Source organism: Pelobates fuscus, chromosome 5 (genome assembly GCF_036172605.1).
Source record: "Pelobates fuscus isolate aPelFus1 chromosome 5, aPelFus1.pri, whole genome shotgun sequence".
Taxonomy (NCBI): domain Eukaryota; kingdom Metazoa; phylum Chordata; class Amphibia; order Anura; family Pelobatidae; genus Pelobates; species Pelobates fuscus.
This window is the reverse complement of record NC_086321.1, coordinates 92,709,493-92,727,676: the sequence shown is the minus strand read 5'-3', so window position 1 is coordinate 92,727,676 and position 18,184 is coordinate 92,709,493. Positions and strand designations below refer to the sequence as shown.

The following is an 18,184-nucleotide window of genomic DNA, read 5'->3' as shown; positions in this document are numbered from 1 at the left end:
AAGAACTTTGACAGTTTCAGTACCAGTAGGGTGGGTGTATCCCCAGCCTGCAAGGAGGCCCGTCTTGACACGAAAGGTGTGATCCTGTCCACGGACCATAATGGATGATTCCTCGCCTGTATGGGCCCGTTTGGCAGCCCCATCTCTTGAAGCATAGGAGATGCCTCAGAAGGGTGGATCTTGACGCTTTCACCTTTCTCCACCAAGAGCCTGCAAGAGCCCCATTTGTGCTCTCGGAGCAGTTGAGTGGTCTGTCGGAGAGACTGCCGTCACCTGGTGTGTCTAGACAAATCCATGTAAAACCAAAGTTGACTTTCTTCAAAGGACACATACAGGGCCACCCTGGCTACACCCATAAGTGCCACCCTATCAGAGTCCCGCACCAATTTGATCTTGTGTGGCCTCTGGAGTTGCCTTCGGTGACCTCTGGAGGAGGAAGTAGCTGTCCAGGATAACCATCTTAGCCTGCTTGTGCAGCAGGACTGTAGATATGAGTCTTCTTATATAATGTGGAAATTCCTCATTGGGGATGGTGTCTGGAACTCCCCTGACCAGTAAATTCCTGGCCTTAGACCTATCCTCCATGTTTGCCATATGGTTGGTCAGGCCTGCACAGTGGTTCTGTAGGGTATTAATGGCTGCATCTGTGACCGTTTGGGCAACTTTCACACTTCCCAAATCTGCCTCCACTGCTACTGTTCTGTTAGTGAGAGTTACCACCTTCTCCCGCTCAACTGCCATATCGGCCTGAAACAGGATCTCTTGTAGTAATGCCTTTATGTCAGCCTTAGTGGAGGGTGCTGCATCTCCAGTTGTAGATGCCCCTTGTGTTGCCACTGGTACCTGGGGGAAGATGGGTATGGTGAAGGGTATGCTGTCCTTATCCAAGGATTCCGAGGTATAGGTCGCCACGGGTGCCATCTTTACAGGCTCTGGCCTAGCAGCCTGTGTAAGTAAAGTCCCAATATCGCAGTACCCGGAGCCCGGATCGACCCGGTACTTATTTGTTTTCTTTCCCATCTGTGTCAGAAGGAACGGGGTCACAGTTTAGTGATTTCAGCTGTAAGGACAGTGCAGAGCGGAGCTGCGGCAGCATGCGTCCATCTTGCTCCCCCACCAATAGATTTTGCCGATATTAATATGCTGTATTTTTTGCATTCTCAAATCTTTATAGTTTTTGCACATAAAAAAAAAATAAACATTTGGCAGAATTTTGCACCATAAACCAGCCTTCATTGCCATGCCCCCTCTTCCTTATCAAATGTATACACACAGTCTCAGCAGTACTGATTGAGCGGCTTTTAGTGCTCAATTTGGCTACAGACAGTCAGAGAAACTAAAAATAGATATTGGTTTTCTTACAATGTGTCCACCTTGCTATGTGTCTTGTCCTAATGCAGCCTTCTTTGTAGTTCAGATCATTCAGTACAGTCAGTGGCTGAGCTGTGTATATGCATTTGATAAGGAAGTCTTTTTCTGGAGTGAGGTGCCGTGGCCAGAAATCCCATGGAGCAGAGACAATGACTCTGCATTGCCATGGAGTAAACCAGGCCAGTGCTGCACTACAAACTTAAATGGCTGCAAGGACAAAAAACATCTCAGGATCTTTGTGTTTTTGTCCCTGTTAGTGTGCATCCAGCACAAGAGAGCATGATTAGTGGCCATGGTAAAGTGTCTACATCTCAAATAATATTTAAGAGTTTCCAAAGCCCACTTGATCGTCAAGCACTATTCTTCTATAATAGCATAGAACTGCTCCCATGGCAACAATTTGGGCTTAAGTATAACATTGAATGTTCCTCTCCATCTATGTACTGCAAAAACAACTCCCCCAAAACCACCTCAGAGACAACACCTCGAGTTGTAGAACCCTGGGATCTTTTACCTGTCTCCCTTTTCCAGTAAGGTGGGCTCACTGTGACAACTTTGTGAATCCTCCACATTGACTGATCAAAGCTTTTGGCAGCCATATATCAGAGTAAGTGGGGTTTCTTTGACTGACCCATTCACGGAGAGTCCATAGTCACTGGTTAAGTACCAGAGCTTCCACAATCTGTGTAGGACTTTGGTTCTTCCGTTTGATCTGATTCATCTGGCCCTGAAATGGATTAAACATCTGGTATCGAGGAGGGAGCTTTTCCTTCATTAAACTCCCACTAACAGAAGTGTTGAGCTCCTACATTTGTTGTCACATTTAACCAGACCAGAATTTTATCCTTTAGTTGTGGGTAATTTGCAGTTGCCTCCTCATCCAGGTCACAATGAGCTTTTTGCACTTCACTAAGGAGGAATGGAGCAATAATTCCTGCCCACTGAGGAAGCCAGTCTTTGCAAGTGGCGGTCCGTTAAAAAAAAAAAAAGGAAAAAGTTTAAAGTAGGACTCCATGTCATCATCTGGAGTCATTTTCTGTAGACAGTGGCTTGCCTGTATTCTTAATTTGACCCCTTCTGTATTAATGTGGTAAAGGACCTCTTTAAGCATAGCATGGTCTGTTTTTTGCACTTCGGTCAAAATTCTATTTGCACACCCAGATGCATATTGCATTCATGTAGTGCTGCTACTGAGGCTGCAGCTTGTCTGTTTGTCTCTTGATGGGCTGCTGCTGTTAGCTTCTTGCTGCACAGTAGTAGTATCTAGCAAAGCCATCAAAACCTCCTCCATTTTCTGTGAGTCCTGTAACTTTAAGGCCTATTTAGCAGTGTGGCCGTTTCAACAGGACACCACACTTCTGACACCACTTGTGATAAGGCCACTGCAGGTACAGCCACTCCAATGCTTATTCAGGATTTTTATATAGAAAACCAACAGTTTTTGACATTCAGGTTACTCTTTCCCTTTAAGACATAAATAGAAGTATTTCCTTTCTAACAGTACTGACCGGTTAAGCTGGCTCCCAGTCACAAAACCGTAAGCACAGTTTTTTTTTACCACTCAGGCATAAGTTCATACTCTTTCTGTGTCGTGATCAGCAGTCTTGTAAGGAAAAATCTCAGCAGGCTAAATAGGGTTGGGAAGTGTTAATTAAAGGGACACTATAATCACCACAACAACTACAGCTTAATGTAGTTGTTCTGGTGAGTATAGTACGTCCCTACAGGCTTTTTGTTGTAAACACTGTATTTTTTAGAGAAAAGGCAGTGTTTACATTGCAGCCTAGTCACACGTCTAGTGGCCACTCCTCAAACAGCCACTAGAGATGCTTCCTGGGGCAGTGATGCACAGTGTGCAGCACTGGCGTTCAGCCTATCCATGCTCTGCATGGAGACACTGAACTTTCCTTATAGAGATGCATTGATTCAATGCAGCTCTATGAGGAGATGCTGATTGACCACATTAGCCTTTTGCTCTGCCCCATCATCAGAATTGACAACCTCAGCCAATCCAATGAATTCCTATGGGGAAGCAGCAGGCTAAACAGTGATATACTACAGTGATAACACTATTGTGATGGACACCCCGAGTATAAAGGGGTCTATACCGCCAGAGACGTCATCTTCCCTTAGTAGGAGCAGGGCAGCAGGATTCTCCTGCAGATATTGCAGCCAACCAAGGATCCAATAGCTTTGTAAAGCTCTTGCAAGAGCTAGTGATATAGCTGTGAAGCAGGTTCCCTACAATCACAAAACCAGGCTATATGTTGAGGGTTAAGCAGGAATGAATTTTAATGGTGCCACACTAGCCTTTTATGCAAGTCCCCAAGCAAAGGTGACACCCACTTGGACCTTGTTGGGGACAGGGACACACATATATACACCAATCACAATCAAATTACAATCTGAGGCACTCCCACACATGGCATGCAATCCCTCACCTCTGCTTGGGAGAAAATTGAGTTAATTACTGTATCAACTCAATTGACACCAAACAAAAAAGAACACTTTTTATAAACTTTCTGAAACACCCCAAAATCACATGAGAACCTCATAAAAAGTATATCCAATGATAGCCCTGATCTGGGTGAGCAACATATTAAAAAACTCAAGGGTTCGGGAATTGTATGGAAGTCCAATTTCTGACTGACTGCACACGCGGCTCCTGCTCAGAATAGTTCCATAAAATCAGCTTGTGCGGCAAGTCTCTTTCGTGTACTTCAAAACGTTGAAAAATTAATAACTGTTCATGTGGAAGTTAGTCGTGTACCTCTTTGTTCGGGAGTTGGTTTTCACCGAATGCCACCTCTTTCGGATGTATTAGGAAGAAGTTAAGTGATCCTGGAAGTCTCAGCGGTGTTCAGGCCGTTGATTGTCCGAAAATAGTTCCATACACTCGACGACCAAACAAGATGGCCACTGCCACATGTTCGTGCATACGAATCGACGGCCACCCAGTGAACCACTTAGAATGTTCAGAGTTGCGGTTTGGAACAGTGTCAATAAGGTAAATTGACGGCACACGACTGCTTTGTGTGGTCTAAGGGTTCGGTGGAACGTTCGGTATACGAACCAGCTAGAGTAAAGTTTGTTCGTTTCGGTTCGTATACTATTTAGACGAATGGGATTTCAAATAAGGTTCAGAAGTGCAATAACACATAACTCCAAGAGAACAGGGCATCTTACAACTATAATGCCAGGAATACATGTTTGTGTTCCTGACCCTATAGTGTTCCTTTAAGTAGCAGCTGAAGCTGCTACAGGTATTAAACCCAGAAATAGGGAAAAAGTGCATTTTCCATACACTGGCTTATTTACCTGTCCTTAATTACCTGCCCCAAGTGACTTTGTCTATGGGCAGTTATATTTGTCAGTGACATTTTGAGAATCTGAATTCCCAAGAAAACAAACATATTTCATATAAAGCAAAACACTTATACAACGTATAAAAAAGGCAAGCTCCACATCATATATAAAAGAACAAATAGAGTTATAAAGCTACGTCTCCAACGTATAGTATCTTCACACTGTTATATTAATTCTAACATTGTTCCTAGCTTGTCTCAACATACATAAGAAAAGTTGTGCAACTCTCCTTCATGTCACTGACAAAAACAATGATCAACTCATGTGTGCTGCTGTGGCACGTGACACTTGTTTGTAACTATCTAAGCACAGAAAAATAAAGAACTAAAAAAAAAAAAAAGAACAAATAGATACCACTTGATTAGAAATGTGCCAAAATCTTATCAAAGATCTAGAAAAACAAAAACTGTATATAGTGTAACACAGTAGACGTAGGGGAGAAGGGGAGAGGGGAAGTGAGAGCACTCACTCAAGTATGCTGGCTTGTCTCCCCAAAGGGGGTAAAAATCTGTATGACTGTGCTGCAATCTGCAGCTGTGGGTTATGAAGAAAAGAGCCAATAGCGTAATACTATAATAACAGCGCTTTTAATTATTGTAAGGCAGTATATGTTCAGGCATACCTCCACTTAAGGTGGACCTCAGAATCAGCAAGCTGGGGTGAGCAGGAACAATTGCCAATAAAACAAATAGTATTAAAATCACATAAAATAAATCAATTTATGTGACTTTTTAATTTATTTTATGTGATTTTAATACTATTTGTTTAATTGGCAATTGTTCCTGCTTACTCCAGCCTGCTGATTCTGAGGTCCACCTCAGGTGGAGATATGCTCGAACATACTGCTTTCTTGTAAGTGTATTTAAAAAAAAAAAAAGCATTATTATAGTATTACACTATAGTACTTCCCCTCTCCATCTACTATATTACACTATATGTAGTTTGTTTTTCTGGATATGTGATAAGAATGTGGCATATTTGTAATCAGGTGGTATCTATCTGTTCTTTTATACATGATGTGGAGCTTGCTTTTCTTATAAGTTGTATAAGTGTTTTGCTTGTTTTGTTCTAGTGGTGTTGTGAGGTTCACCATTTACGCTTCTGGCTCATTTTTCACCCCTCTACCAGTGACTGATTATCTGTTTTGCACTTTATATTTCAATAAGCAAGATATTTAGTAATTTTAAATTGCATTTTATAAATTGCAATTTCCCTTATATGCTAATTTGTCATATGTATTTCAAGAGGAAGGATAACATAATGTCTAACACATTAAATCAAATGAAAAATAAAATACTGTAAATATGCATAATTTTACTCTTACTATATGCAAAACTATGAACTATAAACCCAATGTTATAAACATATGTTATGCTTAATAAAATGAAAAAGAAAAAAACATTACAGTGAAAGAATTAACTATAAATATTTTTTAAATATTAATAAACATATTAACTAATTAGATAATGTGTTTATTGAAAGAATACTTTGAGAGTGTAATTACAAAAGACCTTATCTTCTGCAATAATTTCCTAATAAAATTATTTTGTTATATGAGAAGCTAATTTAAAACCTTATTTTGAATGTATTCTATCTTAGAAGAAGAAGAAAAGAAAAAAACAACACAAAAGAAAACAAGAACAAAATAAAATTCCTATGAACACCATTTTTCATGTAAGAGTAAAAAAGCTAACCTCATTATATGAATGTCAGTGCACAGCACAGGGTGAGATGCAATTATAAAACACTTTACTGATCTATTTCCAATATAAATATAGCTTAAAGGTATAACCGAATGTATTCTGTTACTTAGGGGTTAACCTGAATCTTATTGTGATATGTGGAATATGGCAATCAAGTTTATTAGTTAGAGAAATCGTGCTGTTTTTCAATGTATTCTATAACTACATCAATTGGAAAGTCCCCTAACAATAGACTATTGTCACAGTGCGGCCTGTTTATGGGTCATATCGGGAGGTAGGGGGAGGGGATGGAGCGTTACATACAGTGTCACAGTACGAACTGGTTATGGGTCATATTGTGAGGGGCTGTTACATACACTGTGTCACAGTACGGACCGGTTATGGTTCATATTGGAGGGCCAGTACAGACTAGTTATGGGTCATATCGGGGAGGGGGAGCAGGTGGGGGTGTTACATGCACAGTGTCACAGTACAGACTGGTTATGAGTCATACTGGGGGGGGCGGGATGTTACATACAGTGTGTCACAGTACAGAATGTTTATGGGTCATATCGTGAGGGGGCGTTACATACACTGTGTCACAGTACGGACTGGTTATGGGTCATATTGTGGGGGAGGGGAGGTATGAAGGGTGTTATCGTGAGGGGCGTTACATACACTGTCACAGTACAGACTGTTTACGGGTCATATCACGGGAGGGGAGGGAGGAGATTTATTGTATTTATCATAATCTGCTGGTAAATTGTGAAAACAAAAATATATACATAAATATACAGTGGATACACTGTCACAGTACGGACTGGTTATGAGTCATATTGGGGAGCGGGATTTTACATACAGTGTGTCACAGTACGGACTGTTTATGGGTTATATCGGAGAAGGGAGGTAGGGGAGGTGGGGGGGTGTTACATACACAGTGTCACAGTACGGACTGGTTATGGGTCATATCGTGAGGGGGCATTACATACACTGTGTCACAGTACGGACTGTTTATGGATCATATCGGGGGGAGGGAGGTAGGGGGTTGTTACATATACTGTGTCACTGTACGGACTGGTTGTGGGTCATATGGAGGGGGTGTTACATACACTGTGTCACAGTATGGACCGGTTATGAGTCATGTGGGTGGAGATGGGGTGTTACATACACTGTGTCACAGTACGGACTAGCTATGAGTCACATTGGGGGAGCGGGATGTTACATACAGTGTGTCACAGTACGGACTGTTTATGGGCCTTATGGTGGGGTGTTACATACACTGTGTGTACGGATCGGTTATGGGTCATATGGGGGGGAGGGGTTGTTACATACAGTGTGTCATGGTACAGACTGGTTATGCATCATCATGTTATCGGTGTGTGGGAGCATTACCAACAGAGTAGTATCATCAAATGAGTCATACTTAGAACTTACACTAAATATAGGAAGTATAGCTATATAGCCGAGTCATACCTAGAACGAATATACACTAAATATAGGAAGTATAGCTAGTGTATAGCTATATAGCGGAGTCATACATAGAAGGATTATACACTAGCTATATGAAGTAGACACAGAGGCTGCACTGCAAGGAATTTGAGAAATCAACACTCCACACCCAAGCTTGATGTCAGATAAAGTTACATTGCTTTTATAGAAAAGGTCTATGCTGTAACCTCTGTACTGCCTTAGGGAGATTAAAAGGCTCTCTCTGTTTAACCCTTTAAACCCTTATGAAAGCAACTTTTTCGAATGGCTGCCATATGGCCTCAATGTCCACCTTTGGGCAGTTGGGGCTGTGGAAGGTCGGGCTGTGTGTCCTGGTGCAGAAGACATGATCGTGATGCAGGCGTGTTGCCTGGAATCAGCAGTACTATGAGGATAGGATCTGTGCTGTGGCATTGAGTACAGTGTTTGTTCCCAGGGACAGATCACAAGCTACTCCCTGGAATGATGGAGGGAGATTCGGACAGTCCAAGGTGTCAAGGATTCTTTCAACCACCTTGTGATATGTAAAGTGCAGGTAAAGCAGGAAACAACATATGCAGCGCAGTTACTGTGTCACAAAGGACAAAATCGCAGGGTGTGTTCCACTGTGCGTTAGAGCAATACCGCAACCATACACAGAGTGAACAGTCCACCGATGCACAGCCAGAAGATGTAGAACAGGGAGTGGAAGTGGATATTGTATGTAATGAAGAGTACGACACAGTGTCCAAAGAGGCCATAGCCAAGGAGTGACAGTGTCTGCAGCATGGTGATCTGAGCATTACATAAATATGCCACAAAGCAAATAAAGAAGGAGACTCCAAGCCAATACCCAAAACATGTATCAATGGCAGTGCCCATCAGCGTGCCTTTTCTAAAAACAGTTCCTGAAGATTTCATTCCATGCAGTAGAATTGCCACCGTGGTAAATACCAACATCAAGGGTCCATAAAGTTCTACAGCAATCTTCTGAGGGAAGCTGATGAGTCTGACTGTGATCATAGACTCCAATTACTGGTACCGGAACATAGATATCCTGCAAAGTATGGTTGCAGGATATCTATGTTCACTTATAAGTTAAATGCCTTTGAAGCCGGTCTCTTCCCAGCTTGTCACATCTCATCTGCTACTTGCTGTCCAAGCTGGCCCTTGAATCATTTCATACCAAGGAAAGCACCATCTTCCTCCCCTTCTTCTGTAACAACTTCTCCCTCCCCTTCTGTCAGGGTACCTGAGGTCTCTACCTCTGGGAGAGGTAGAGACTTAGACGTCTATCCATCCGGACGGTCTGTTTCCCATGTTCCTCGCGGTCCACCCGGTCACATAAACGCCGGCCGCGAGGGAGTCACTTCCTTTTGTAGCATGACGTCCGGAAGTCGACGTCATGACGCCAACCCGGAACGACCTGTCACTCAATTGTTTGGAGACTAATCAGGACTCGTCGGAGGCGTGTCTACCCTTCTGAGCCAGGGTATTTAACAGTGCTTCTCTCATTTGCTCATTGCCCTGTCGTGGTTCTAGCCTGCCTAGTCACACAGTGCTCTGGTATTTTCAGCTTTCCCTTTGGTTCCGACCCGGCTTGTTTGACTTACTCTGTTTACCTCTGTTATCCTTGACCCGGCTTGTTCCTCGCTTACCTGTCCTCTCGTTCCCTCGACCTCGGCTTGTCTCTGACCATTCTCTATATTCTCCGTACGTTAGTCCGGCCATTCTAAGGTCCGGTATACGTATCCTGTACCTGTTTGTACTCTGCGTGTTGGATCCCTGTCCCGATCCTGACATTACGACAGGGCCAATGGATCCTGCAAGTACAAACAGTCAGCTTGGTCCCTCTGATCCTAGGTTCGAAGCCATGGAACACAGAATGGATCAAATGGCCCTAGCGCTACAGGCGTTATTATCTCGTGCCAATAATCCACCAGAGGAGACACGTACTACTTCTATCTCCCCTGTAAGTTCTGGCCTAGAGGTAGCCACTGTAGGTGCCTCCTCCCGCATTACCCCACCAGTATGTTATGGTGGTTCACCTGAGAAGTGTCGTGGTTTTTTAAACCAGATTAGTATCCACTTTGAATTGCAACCTCGTTCCTATCCTACAGATAGGGCAAAGGTTGGATTTATTATCACCTTACTCATTGAGAAAGCTCTGAGATGGGCCAACCCACTATGGGAGAACGATAACCCGTTAGTATATAATTATAATGCCTTTGTAGCTGCCTTTAGAAGAACTTTTGACCCCCCTGGTAGAAAGGTCAATGCAGCCAGATTACTGTTGCGCCTGAGACAGGAGAACCGAACACTTGTGGATTATGCACTAGAGTTCAGGTCTCTGGCGTCAGAAGTTAAGTGGAATGAGCAGGCTTATATAGATGTATTTTTGAACGGGCTATCAGACGTAATCCTTGATGAGGTTGCTACTAGAGAACTCCCTGAAAATTTGGAGGATTTAATTTCGTTCATTTCTCGTATTGATGAGCGTTTAAGAGAGAGACAAAACACTCGAGAGAGGAACCTTAGACCTTCCTTTAAATTAGCTCCCGCATTTCAAAGTCCTGATTCCACTACCTCACTGTTTCCTGAACCTATGCAGATAGGCAATACTCGCCTCTCAGAAGAAGAGAGACAGTACAGGAGAAGAGAGGGATTATGCATGTATTGTGGAGTCAGAGGTCACTTACGCCTGAATTGTCCTAATCGCTCGGGAAACGCTCGCACCTAAGTTTCTCTAGAGGACAGGCCTTGGGTGTTTCTATTTTGTCCTCTACTCATAATTATAAAGATCGCAGGCTTCTGCTACCAGTTTCTTTAACTTGGGAGAAGGGAGTACTAAAGACTATGGCTTTGATAGATTTCGGAGCTGCTGAGAATTTTATCGACCAAGCCTTTGCTACTAAACACACTATCCCATCCCAGTTAAGGGATACACCCTTGGCCGTTGAGGCCATAGATGGTAGACCTTTACTTGAGCCTGTTATCTCCCGTGAGACCATACCCGTTAACTTAACTGTTGGTATCTTACACGAGGAAAAGTTATCACTTATGCTCATTTCGTCCCCTTCTGTCCCCATAGTCCTGGGGTACCCTTGGTTAAAAAGACATAACCCTATTATCGATTGGGAGTTAGGGGAGATACTCTCATGGGGTCAGGGCTGCCAGGAGAGGTGTTTACGCAGGGTTTCTCCATTGGCTGTAATAAACACACCAGGTACTTCCACTCAGTCTACAGAGATACAGATACAGATACAGATACAGATACTCTCTACGTTACCTCCACACAGGTCATTTGATTGTAAAATTAAGCTTCTACCTGGTACTATGCCTCCGAGGGGCAATGTATATCCTCTATCCACTCAAGAGAACTCAGTTCTAGAGGAATATATTCGTGAGAATCTAGAAAAAGGATTCATTAGGAGATCCTCTTCTCCCGCCGGGGCTGGTTTTTTTTTCGTTAAAAAGAAGGATGGTACTCTCAGACCTTGTATTGATTACCGAGGTTTGAATAAGATAACCATCAGAAATGCATATCCGATTCCTTTGAATACCAAGCTGTTTGATCGTTTAAAGGGCTCTAAAATTTTCACAAAGTTAGATCTCAGAGGGGCGTATAACTTGGTGAGAATCCAGCATGGACACGAGTGGATGACAGCGTCCAATACCCGTTATGGTCACTATGAATACACGGTTATGCCATTTGGTCTTTGTAATGCTCCGGCAGTATTTCAGGATTTGATTAATGAAGTTCTTAGGGAGTTTCAACATGATTGTGTTATTGTATACCTGGATGACATACTTATACACTCTAGGGACATTGAGACCCACCACAGACAAGTCAGAAAGGTATTGCACAAACTTCTGCAACATGGCTTATACTGTAAATTGGAGAAATGCAGTTTTGACCAGTCTCAGATAGACTTTCTTGGTTACGTGATTTCTGGGGAAGGCTTTAAGATGGATCCTGACAAACTCCAATCTATTTTAGATTGGCCATTGCCTAAGGGACTCAAGGCGATTCAGAGGTTTATTGGTTTCTCTAATTATTATAGGCGCTTTATTAAGGGATACTCTTCTATTATTGCGCCTATTACCAATATGACCAAACAAGGGGCTGATACTAAGACCTGGTCTACTGAGGCCCTTGTTGCTTTCAAGACTCTCAAAGAACTTTTTGCTTCTGCCCCAATTTTAGTCCATCCTGATACGACTCTGCCGTTCCTACTCAAGGTCGATGCCTCTGAGACGGGAGTAGGTGCTGTTCTGTCACAAAGGTTAGGGGTGGACAAACCGTTACACCCTTGTGGTTTTTTCTCTAAGAAACTATCTGGCCCTGAAAGCAGATATGACATCGGTGACAAGGAACTGTTAGCGGTCATTATGGCTCTAAAGGAGTGGAGACATTTATTAGAAGGGACCTTACATCCTGTTACGATTCTAACGGACCACAAGAACTTGTCCTATATTGGGGAGGCTAAGCGCCTATCCGCCAGGCAAGCTCGCTGGTCCTTATTCCTGACTCACTTCAATTATGTGCTTACTTATAGACCTGGTTCTAAGAACTCTAAAGCCGATGCTTTATCTCGCCAATATGAACCGTCCACTATAGCTGAGCCAGTTCTTTCCTCGATAGTTCCTAAATGTAATATCATCGCTAACACGAATCTCAGGATTCATTCTCCGTTGCTTGCTGAGATCATGAAGTTACAACATCTAGCTCCTAAACAGACTCCTGGGGATAGACACTTCGTTCCTCCTGCTCTCCAACTGGAAGTGTTACGGTGTTTCCACAACAGCAAGGTAGCTGGGCATCCTGGCATTCGCAAGACGTATGCTTTAATCTCCAAAGATTTCTGGTGGCCTGCTTTACGTAAGGATGTTAAGGATTTCATCGGTACGTGTGAGGTCTGTACTAAGACTAAGCAACCTCATACGCTCCCATGTGGATTTTTGCATCCCTTAGAGGTTCCAGAGAAGCCATGGTCCTGTTTAGCTATGGACTTCATTGTCGATTTACCTATCTCTAAGAAACAAACTGTTATCCTCACCGTGGTTGACAGATTCACCAAGATGGCTCACTTCGTTCCTCTGCCTAAACTCCCGTCTTCCCCCGAATTGGCAGAGATATTCGCAAGGGAGATTTTTCGTTTACATGGGATACCCTCCCAAATTGTGTCTGACAGAGGTTCCCAATTTGTTTCCCGTTTTTGGAGGTCCTTCTGCTCTCAACTGGGTATCAAATTGAATTTCTCTTCTGCCTATCATCCTCAGTCTAACGGAGCTGCTGAACGCACCAACCAAAAGATTGAACAATATTTACGTTGTTTTGTTTCTGAACACCAGGACGATTGGGTTGGTTTGATTCCTTGGGCGGAGTTTGCACACAACAATCTCGTTTGTGATTCTACTCATTCAAGCCCCTTCTTCATGAATTATGGCTTTCATCCATCTATTCTTCCCTCGGCTTCTCCTTCCCAAGGGTTACCGTCGGTTGATGTTCATGTTGCCAATTTGAGGAAGTTGTGGGATCAGACTCGACAAATTCTTATGCACAATTCTATGCTGGTTAAGAAACACGCTGATAAACGTAGAAGGGCGGCTCCGGTGTTTGTTCCAGGTGATAGAGTATGGTTGAGTACAAGAAACATTCGTTTAAAAGTGCCTTCCATGAAGTTCGCTCCTCGTTATATTGGACCTTACAGGGTGCTGACTCGAATTAACCCAGTTGCGTATCGTCTAGCTCTTCCATCTGCCTTACGCATCCCTAACTCATTTCATGTTTCATTGCTGAAACCACTAGTCTGTAACAGATTTTCCTCCACGGTCTCCTCCCCTCGCCCTGTTCAGGTGGAGGGTCAGGAGGAGTATGAGGTTAACGCTATCATCGATTCTCGAATCTCCCGGGGGAGAGTACAATATCTGGTCGATTGGAAGGGATATGGTCCTGAGGAGAGGAGTTGGGTGCCTCAAGAGGATGTTCATGCTCCTCGTCTCCGCAGGGCGTTTCACTTCCGCTTCCCATCTCGTCCCGGTTCATTCCGCCCGGTGGGCGTATCTGAGAGGGGGGGTACTGTCAGGGTACCTGAGGTCTCTACCTCTGGGAGAGGTAGAGACTTAGACGTCTATCCATCCGGACGGTCTGTTTCCCATGTTCCTCGCGGTCCACCCGGTCACATAAACGCCGGTCGCGAGGGAGTCACTTCCTTTTGTAGCATGACGTCCGGAAGTCGACGTCATGACGCCAACCCGAAACGACCTGTCACTCAATTGTTTGGAGACTAATCAGGACTCGTCGGAGGCGTGTCTACCCTTCTGAGCCAGGGTATTTAACAGTGCTTCTCTCATTTGCTCATTGCCCTGTCGTGGTTCTAGCCTGCCTAGTCACACAGTGCTCTGGTATTTTCAGTTATCCCTTTGGTTCCGACCCGGCTTGTTTGACTTACTCTGTTTACCTCTGTTATCCTTGACCCGGCTTGTTCCTCGCTTACCTGTCCTCTCGTTCCCTCGACCTCGGCTTGTCTCTGACCATTCTCTATATTCTCCGTACGTTAGTCCGGCCATTCTAAGGTCTGGTATACGTATCCTGTACCTGTTTGTACTCTGCGTGTTGGATCCCTGTCCCGATCCTGACACCTCCCTCCTCATCTTCCTTCATTGTTTGGTGAATCCCTCCCATGTCCTCGAAACTGGAGCCTGTGGTGTTGTCCATGTTCTCCATGTCGATAACTGCAGCACTGATGCTGCCCTGCACGTTGTCCTCGAAGCACCCCCATTCTGCTGCAGTCATGTTGTGGCCCCCAGAAGCCCTCGCCATGTTGCTCCAATTCCATGCCCGGTTCGGACACCCGGAAAGGATGAAACATGTTAACAAAAACAATAATTCATGTTTTATTAATGTATAAAAGGTCAAAGGGCTCTTTGGGACAATAGTGACCTTGAGGTGTTATCAGAGAAGCATGAGATTAAATTTTAATATGACAAATCTAATTTAAGAATGATTTGATAAATATATGCTATTCTTTCAGTGTATCTCATGGATTAACCTAAGCACTATAACCACTATAGATTGCAAGGACTTTATCTGTGCAGCTTTTCAGTATAAAAATTGTCATTTCAAAGACATTTAACTTTTTCGCTAGGGTTTAACGCCACTTCCAGCTCCTGTCAATCGATTGGCCTGGGAAGAGAGTTCTTGGCTGGCTAAATGAATTTTATCAAAGGCAGCATGCCAAACACACAAATTAGTCTGGGCTCTCTTTGCAATCTAGGCTCTCTTACCTCCCAGGAGAGAACGGAGCTGCTGTGTGGATCCTGCATGTGCCAAAAGTATACAGAGCAGTTCCACTCATCGTGAGTGATAAATGGAACTGCTTTTAGGGATAACCCAATTACCACATGAAGTCCTGCTGTGTAGAAGCTAATATGACAAACGTTAATTCTTGGTGAGGAAAGGGTTATTTATTGTATTTATCATAATCTGCTGGGAAATGGTGAAAACAAAACCGACATAAATATACAGTGGATTTAATAAGCAATCTACTATCCAGATACTGACCTCTTCGTGGCACTCCTGTGACATCTGACACAAAAGTGAAGAGAAACAGCTTTGGTTTTGTAACATTATACGTCCCAGAATGCCAAGGTATGTGGACATAACCACTGGATATCTCTGTTGGGACAAAAAAATAAAAATAAAAAAAATCAATGCAATATTCATGGTTATAAACACAAAAAGAACAGCCAGAGGAGACACATTACACAAGCATTTTTAAGAATATATTTGCACACTTCTGTTATCACTTTTCCGTTAGGAACGGTTTTCCATTCCTTCACTTACCGTATATACTCGAGTATAAGCCGAGTTTTTCAGCCCATTTTTTGGGCTGAAAAACCCCAACTCGGCTTATACTCGAGTCAAGGTCTGTATTATGGCAATTTGCATTGCCATAATACAGACCGGGGGAGAGGGGGGCTGGCAGAGCTGTAACTTACCTGTTCTGCAGCTCCTGTCAGCTCTCTCCTCCTCCGCGCCGTCCGGTCAGCACCTCGGTCAGCTCCCAGTGTAAATCTCGCGAGAGCCGCGGCTCTCGCGAGACTTACAGTGTAAGCTGACAGAAGAGCAGAACGGACGGCGCGGAGGAGGAGAGAGCTGACAGGAGCTGCAGAACAGGTAAGTTACAGCTCTGCCAGCCCCCCTCTCCCCCCCACTGAACTGCCACTGGACCACCAGGGAAGGAGAGCCCCCCTCCCTGCCATATATCAAGCAGGGAGGGGGGACGAAAAAAAATATATATAAATAAAATAAGAAGAAATAATAAAAAAATAATAATAATTAAAAAAAATTAATAATAACAAAAAAAGGGGTATAAGGACCACTATGGGAGGGGGGGGGGGTATAAGGACCACTATGGGAGGGGGGGGGTATAAGGACCACTATGGGAGGGGGGGGTATAAGGACCACTATGGGAGGGAGGGGGGGTATAAGGACCACTATGGGAGGGAGGGGGGTATAAGGACCACTATGGGAGGGAGGGGGGGATAAGGACCACTATGGGAGGGAGGGGGGGATAAGGACCACTATGGGAGGGAGGGGGGGATAAGGACCACTATGGGAGGGAGGGGGGGGATAAGGACCACTATGGGAGGGAGGGGGGGATAAGGACCACTATGGGAGGGAGGGGGGTATAAGGACCACTATGGGAGGGTGGGGGTGGCTTAAGGACCACTATGGGAGGGAGGGGGGTATAAGGACCACTATGGGAGGGAGGGGGTGGGATAAGGACCACTATGGGAGGGAGGGGGGGTATAAGGACCACTATGGGAGGGAGGGGGGGGTATATGGACCACTATGGGAGGGATGGGGGGGATAAGGAACACTATGGGAGGGAGAAGGGGGATAAGGACCACTATGAGAGGGAGGGGTGGGATAAGGACCACTATGGGAGGGGAGGGGGAAGTAAGGACCACGAGGGGAGGGTAAGGACCACTAGGGGAGGGGTGAGTCAGGACCACTGGGGGGGGGGGGTGAAGGAACACGGGGGTGGGGAGGTAAGGACCACTGAGGGAGGAGGAGGGGAAGTCAGGACATATGGGGGGGGGAGGGGGCGGCAAATTTTTTTTTGCCTACGGCGGCAAATATCCTTGCACCGGCCCTGCACACACTGCATTCACACACTGCATTCATACACACACACACTGCACTCATACACACACGCTGCACTCATACACACACGCTGCACTCATACACACACACATACGCACACACTGCATTCATTATACACACACTGTAAATAAATATTCAATTAATATATTTTTTTTAGGATCTAATTTTATTTAGAAATTTACCAGTAGCTGCTGCATTTCCCACCCTAGTCTTATACTCGAGTCAATAAGTTTTCCCAGTTTTTTGGGATAAAATTAGGGGCCTCGGCTTATATTCGGGTCGGCTTATACTCGAGTATATACGGTATATAAAAGATGTAAAAAAACAGCTTAAATTTGTATCTTGTAACAATACCTTTTTATTGGCCTAACAGAATTTTGTAATGACAAGTGTATTTAAGCCTTGTTTTTTTAAACTAAGATTTCTTTTTTAGTAAAGCTAGGATGGAAATGTACTGCACATACCTATGTACTTACTTAACACTTTCAGATTATTACTGAAATGTGCTGGGAGCTCTAGTGCATCTCCTTAGAAAATGTCATATGAGTATTGGCTTGCTCAATCACTTCTGTCATAGTCCTATATATCCCCCTATTCTATCATACAGCCTGTACTTGTGGCACTGTTCGGATTAAAATAAATGCATTTTTTTCTTCTGGCTGTGCTATGACAGCCTGGCATATGATGTAAATAAAAAAAATTAAACATCTATAAAATGTTTAGATCTCTATAGCTAACTGAAATTTTGCTGCAAAATGCGCTACATATAATAATAATAATAATAATATAACATTGCTAATCTCACAGCAAACATTCGGTTAGCTACAGATATGCCCGAACATTTACATATGACAGTTCTGCTTTAAAACTGGTTAGTCATTTGTCATTCACTAACTGGCGAAGAGCCTATTATCTGTATAATGCCACAAAGCACTAGCACAGTACTGAGTATATGGTTTATATCTTTCTAAAAGCCTACATAAATTTCTACTATGTCTTTCTTGTTGGACACGACCATTGAGGGCAATCACCAGTAGTGCAATTTGTTTTACTGGTTATGCCCCCTCGGAAGGACCGTTCCCCCTCCACGTCCCAATTCCAGCCAGGCCAGAGTTGGGAGGTA

At 43.9% G+C, this 18,184-nt stretch overlaps 1 protein-coding gene and 1 pseudogene across 1 annotated transcript in view; both read right to left on the bottom strand.

Moving 5' to 3' along the window:
* IPO11 (importin 11) overlaps positions 1–18,184 on the bottom strand; it is a 417,607-nt gene that overhangs the window by 190,283 nt on the left and 209,140 nt on the right. Inside the window, exon 26 of the mRNA XM_063454060.1 lies at positions 15,454–15,567. Coding sequence (XP_063310130.1) covers positions 15,454–15,567 — 114 coding nt within the window. The remainder of the gene's footprint in view (positions 1–15,453; positions 15,568–18,184) is intronic.
* On the bottom strand, positions 7,898–14,712 carry LOC134612532 (protein YIPF3-like; annotated as a pseudogene).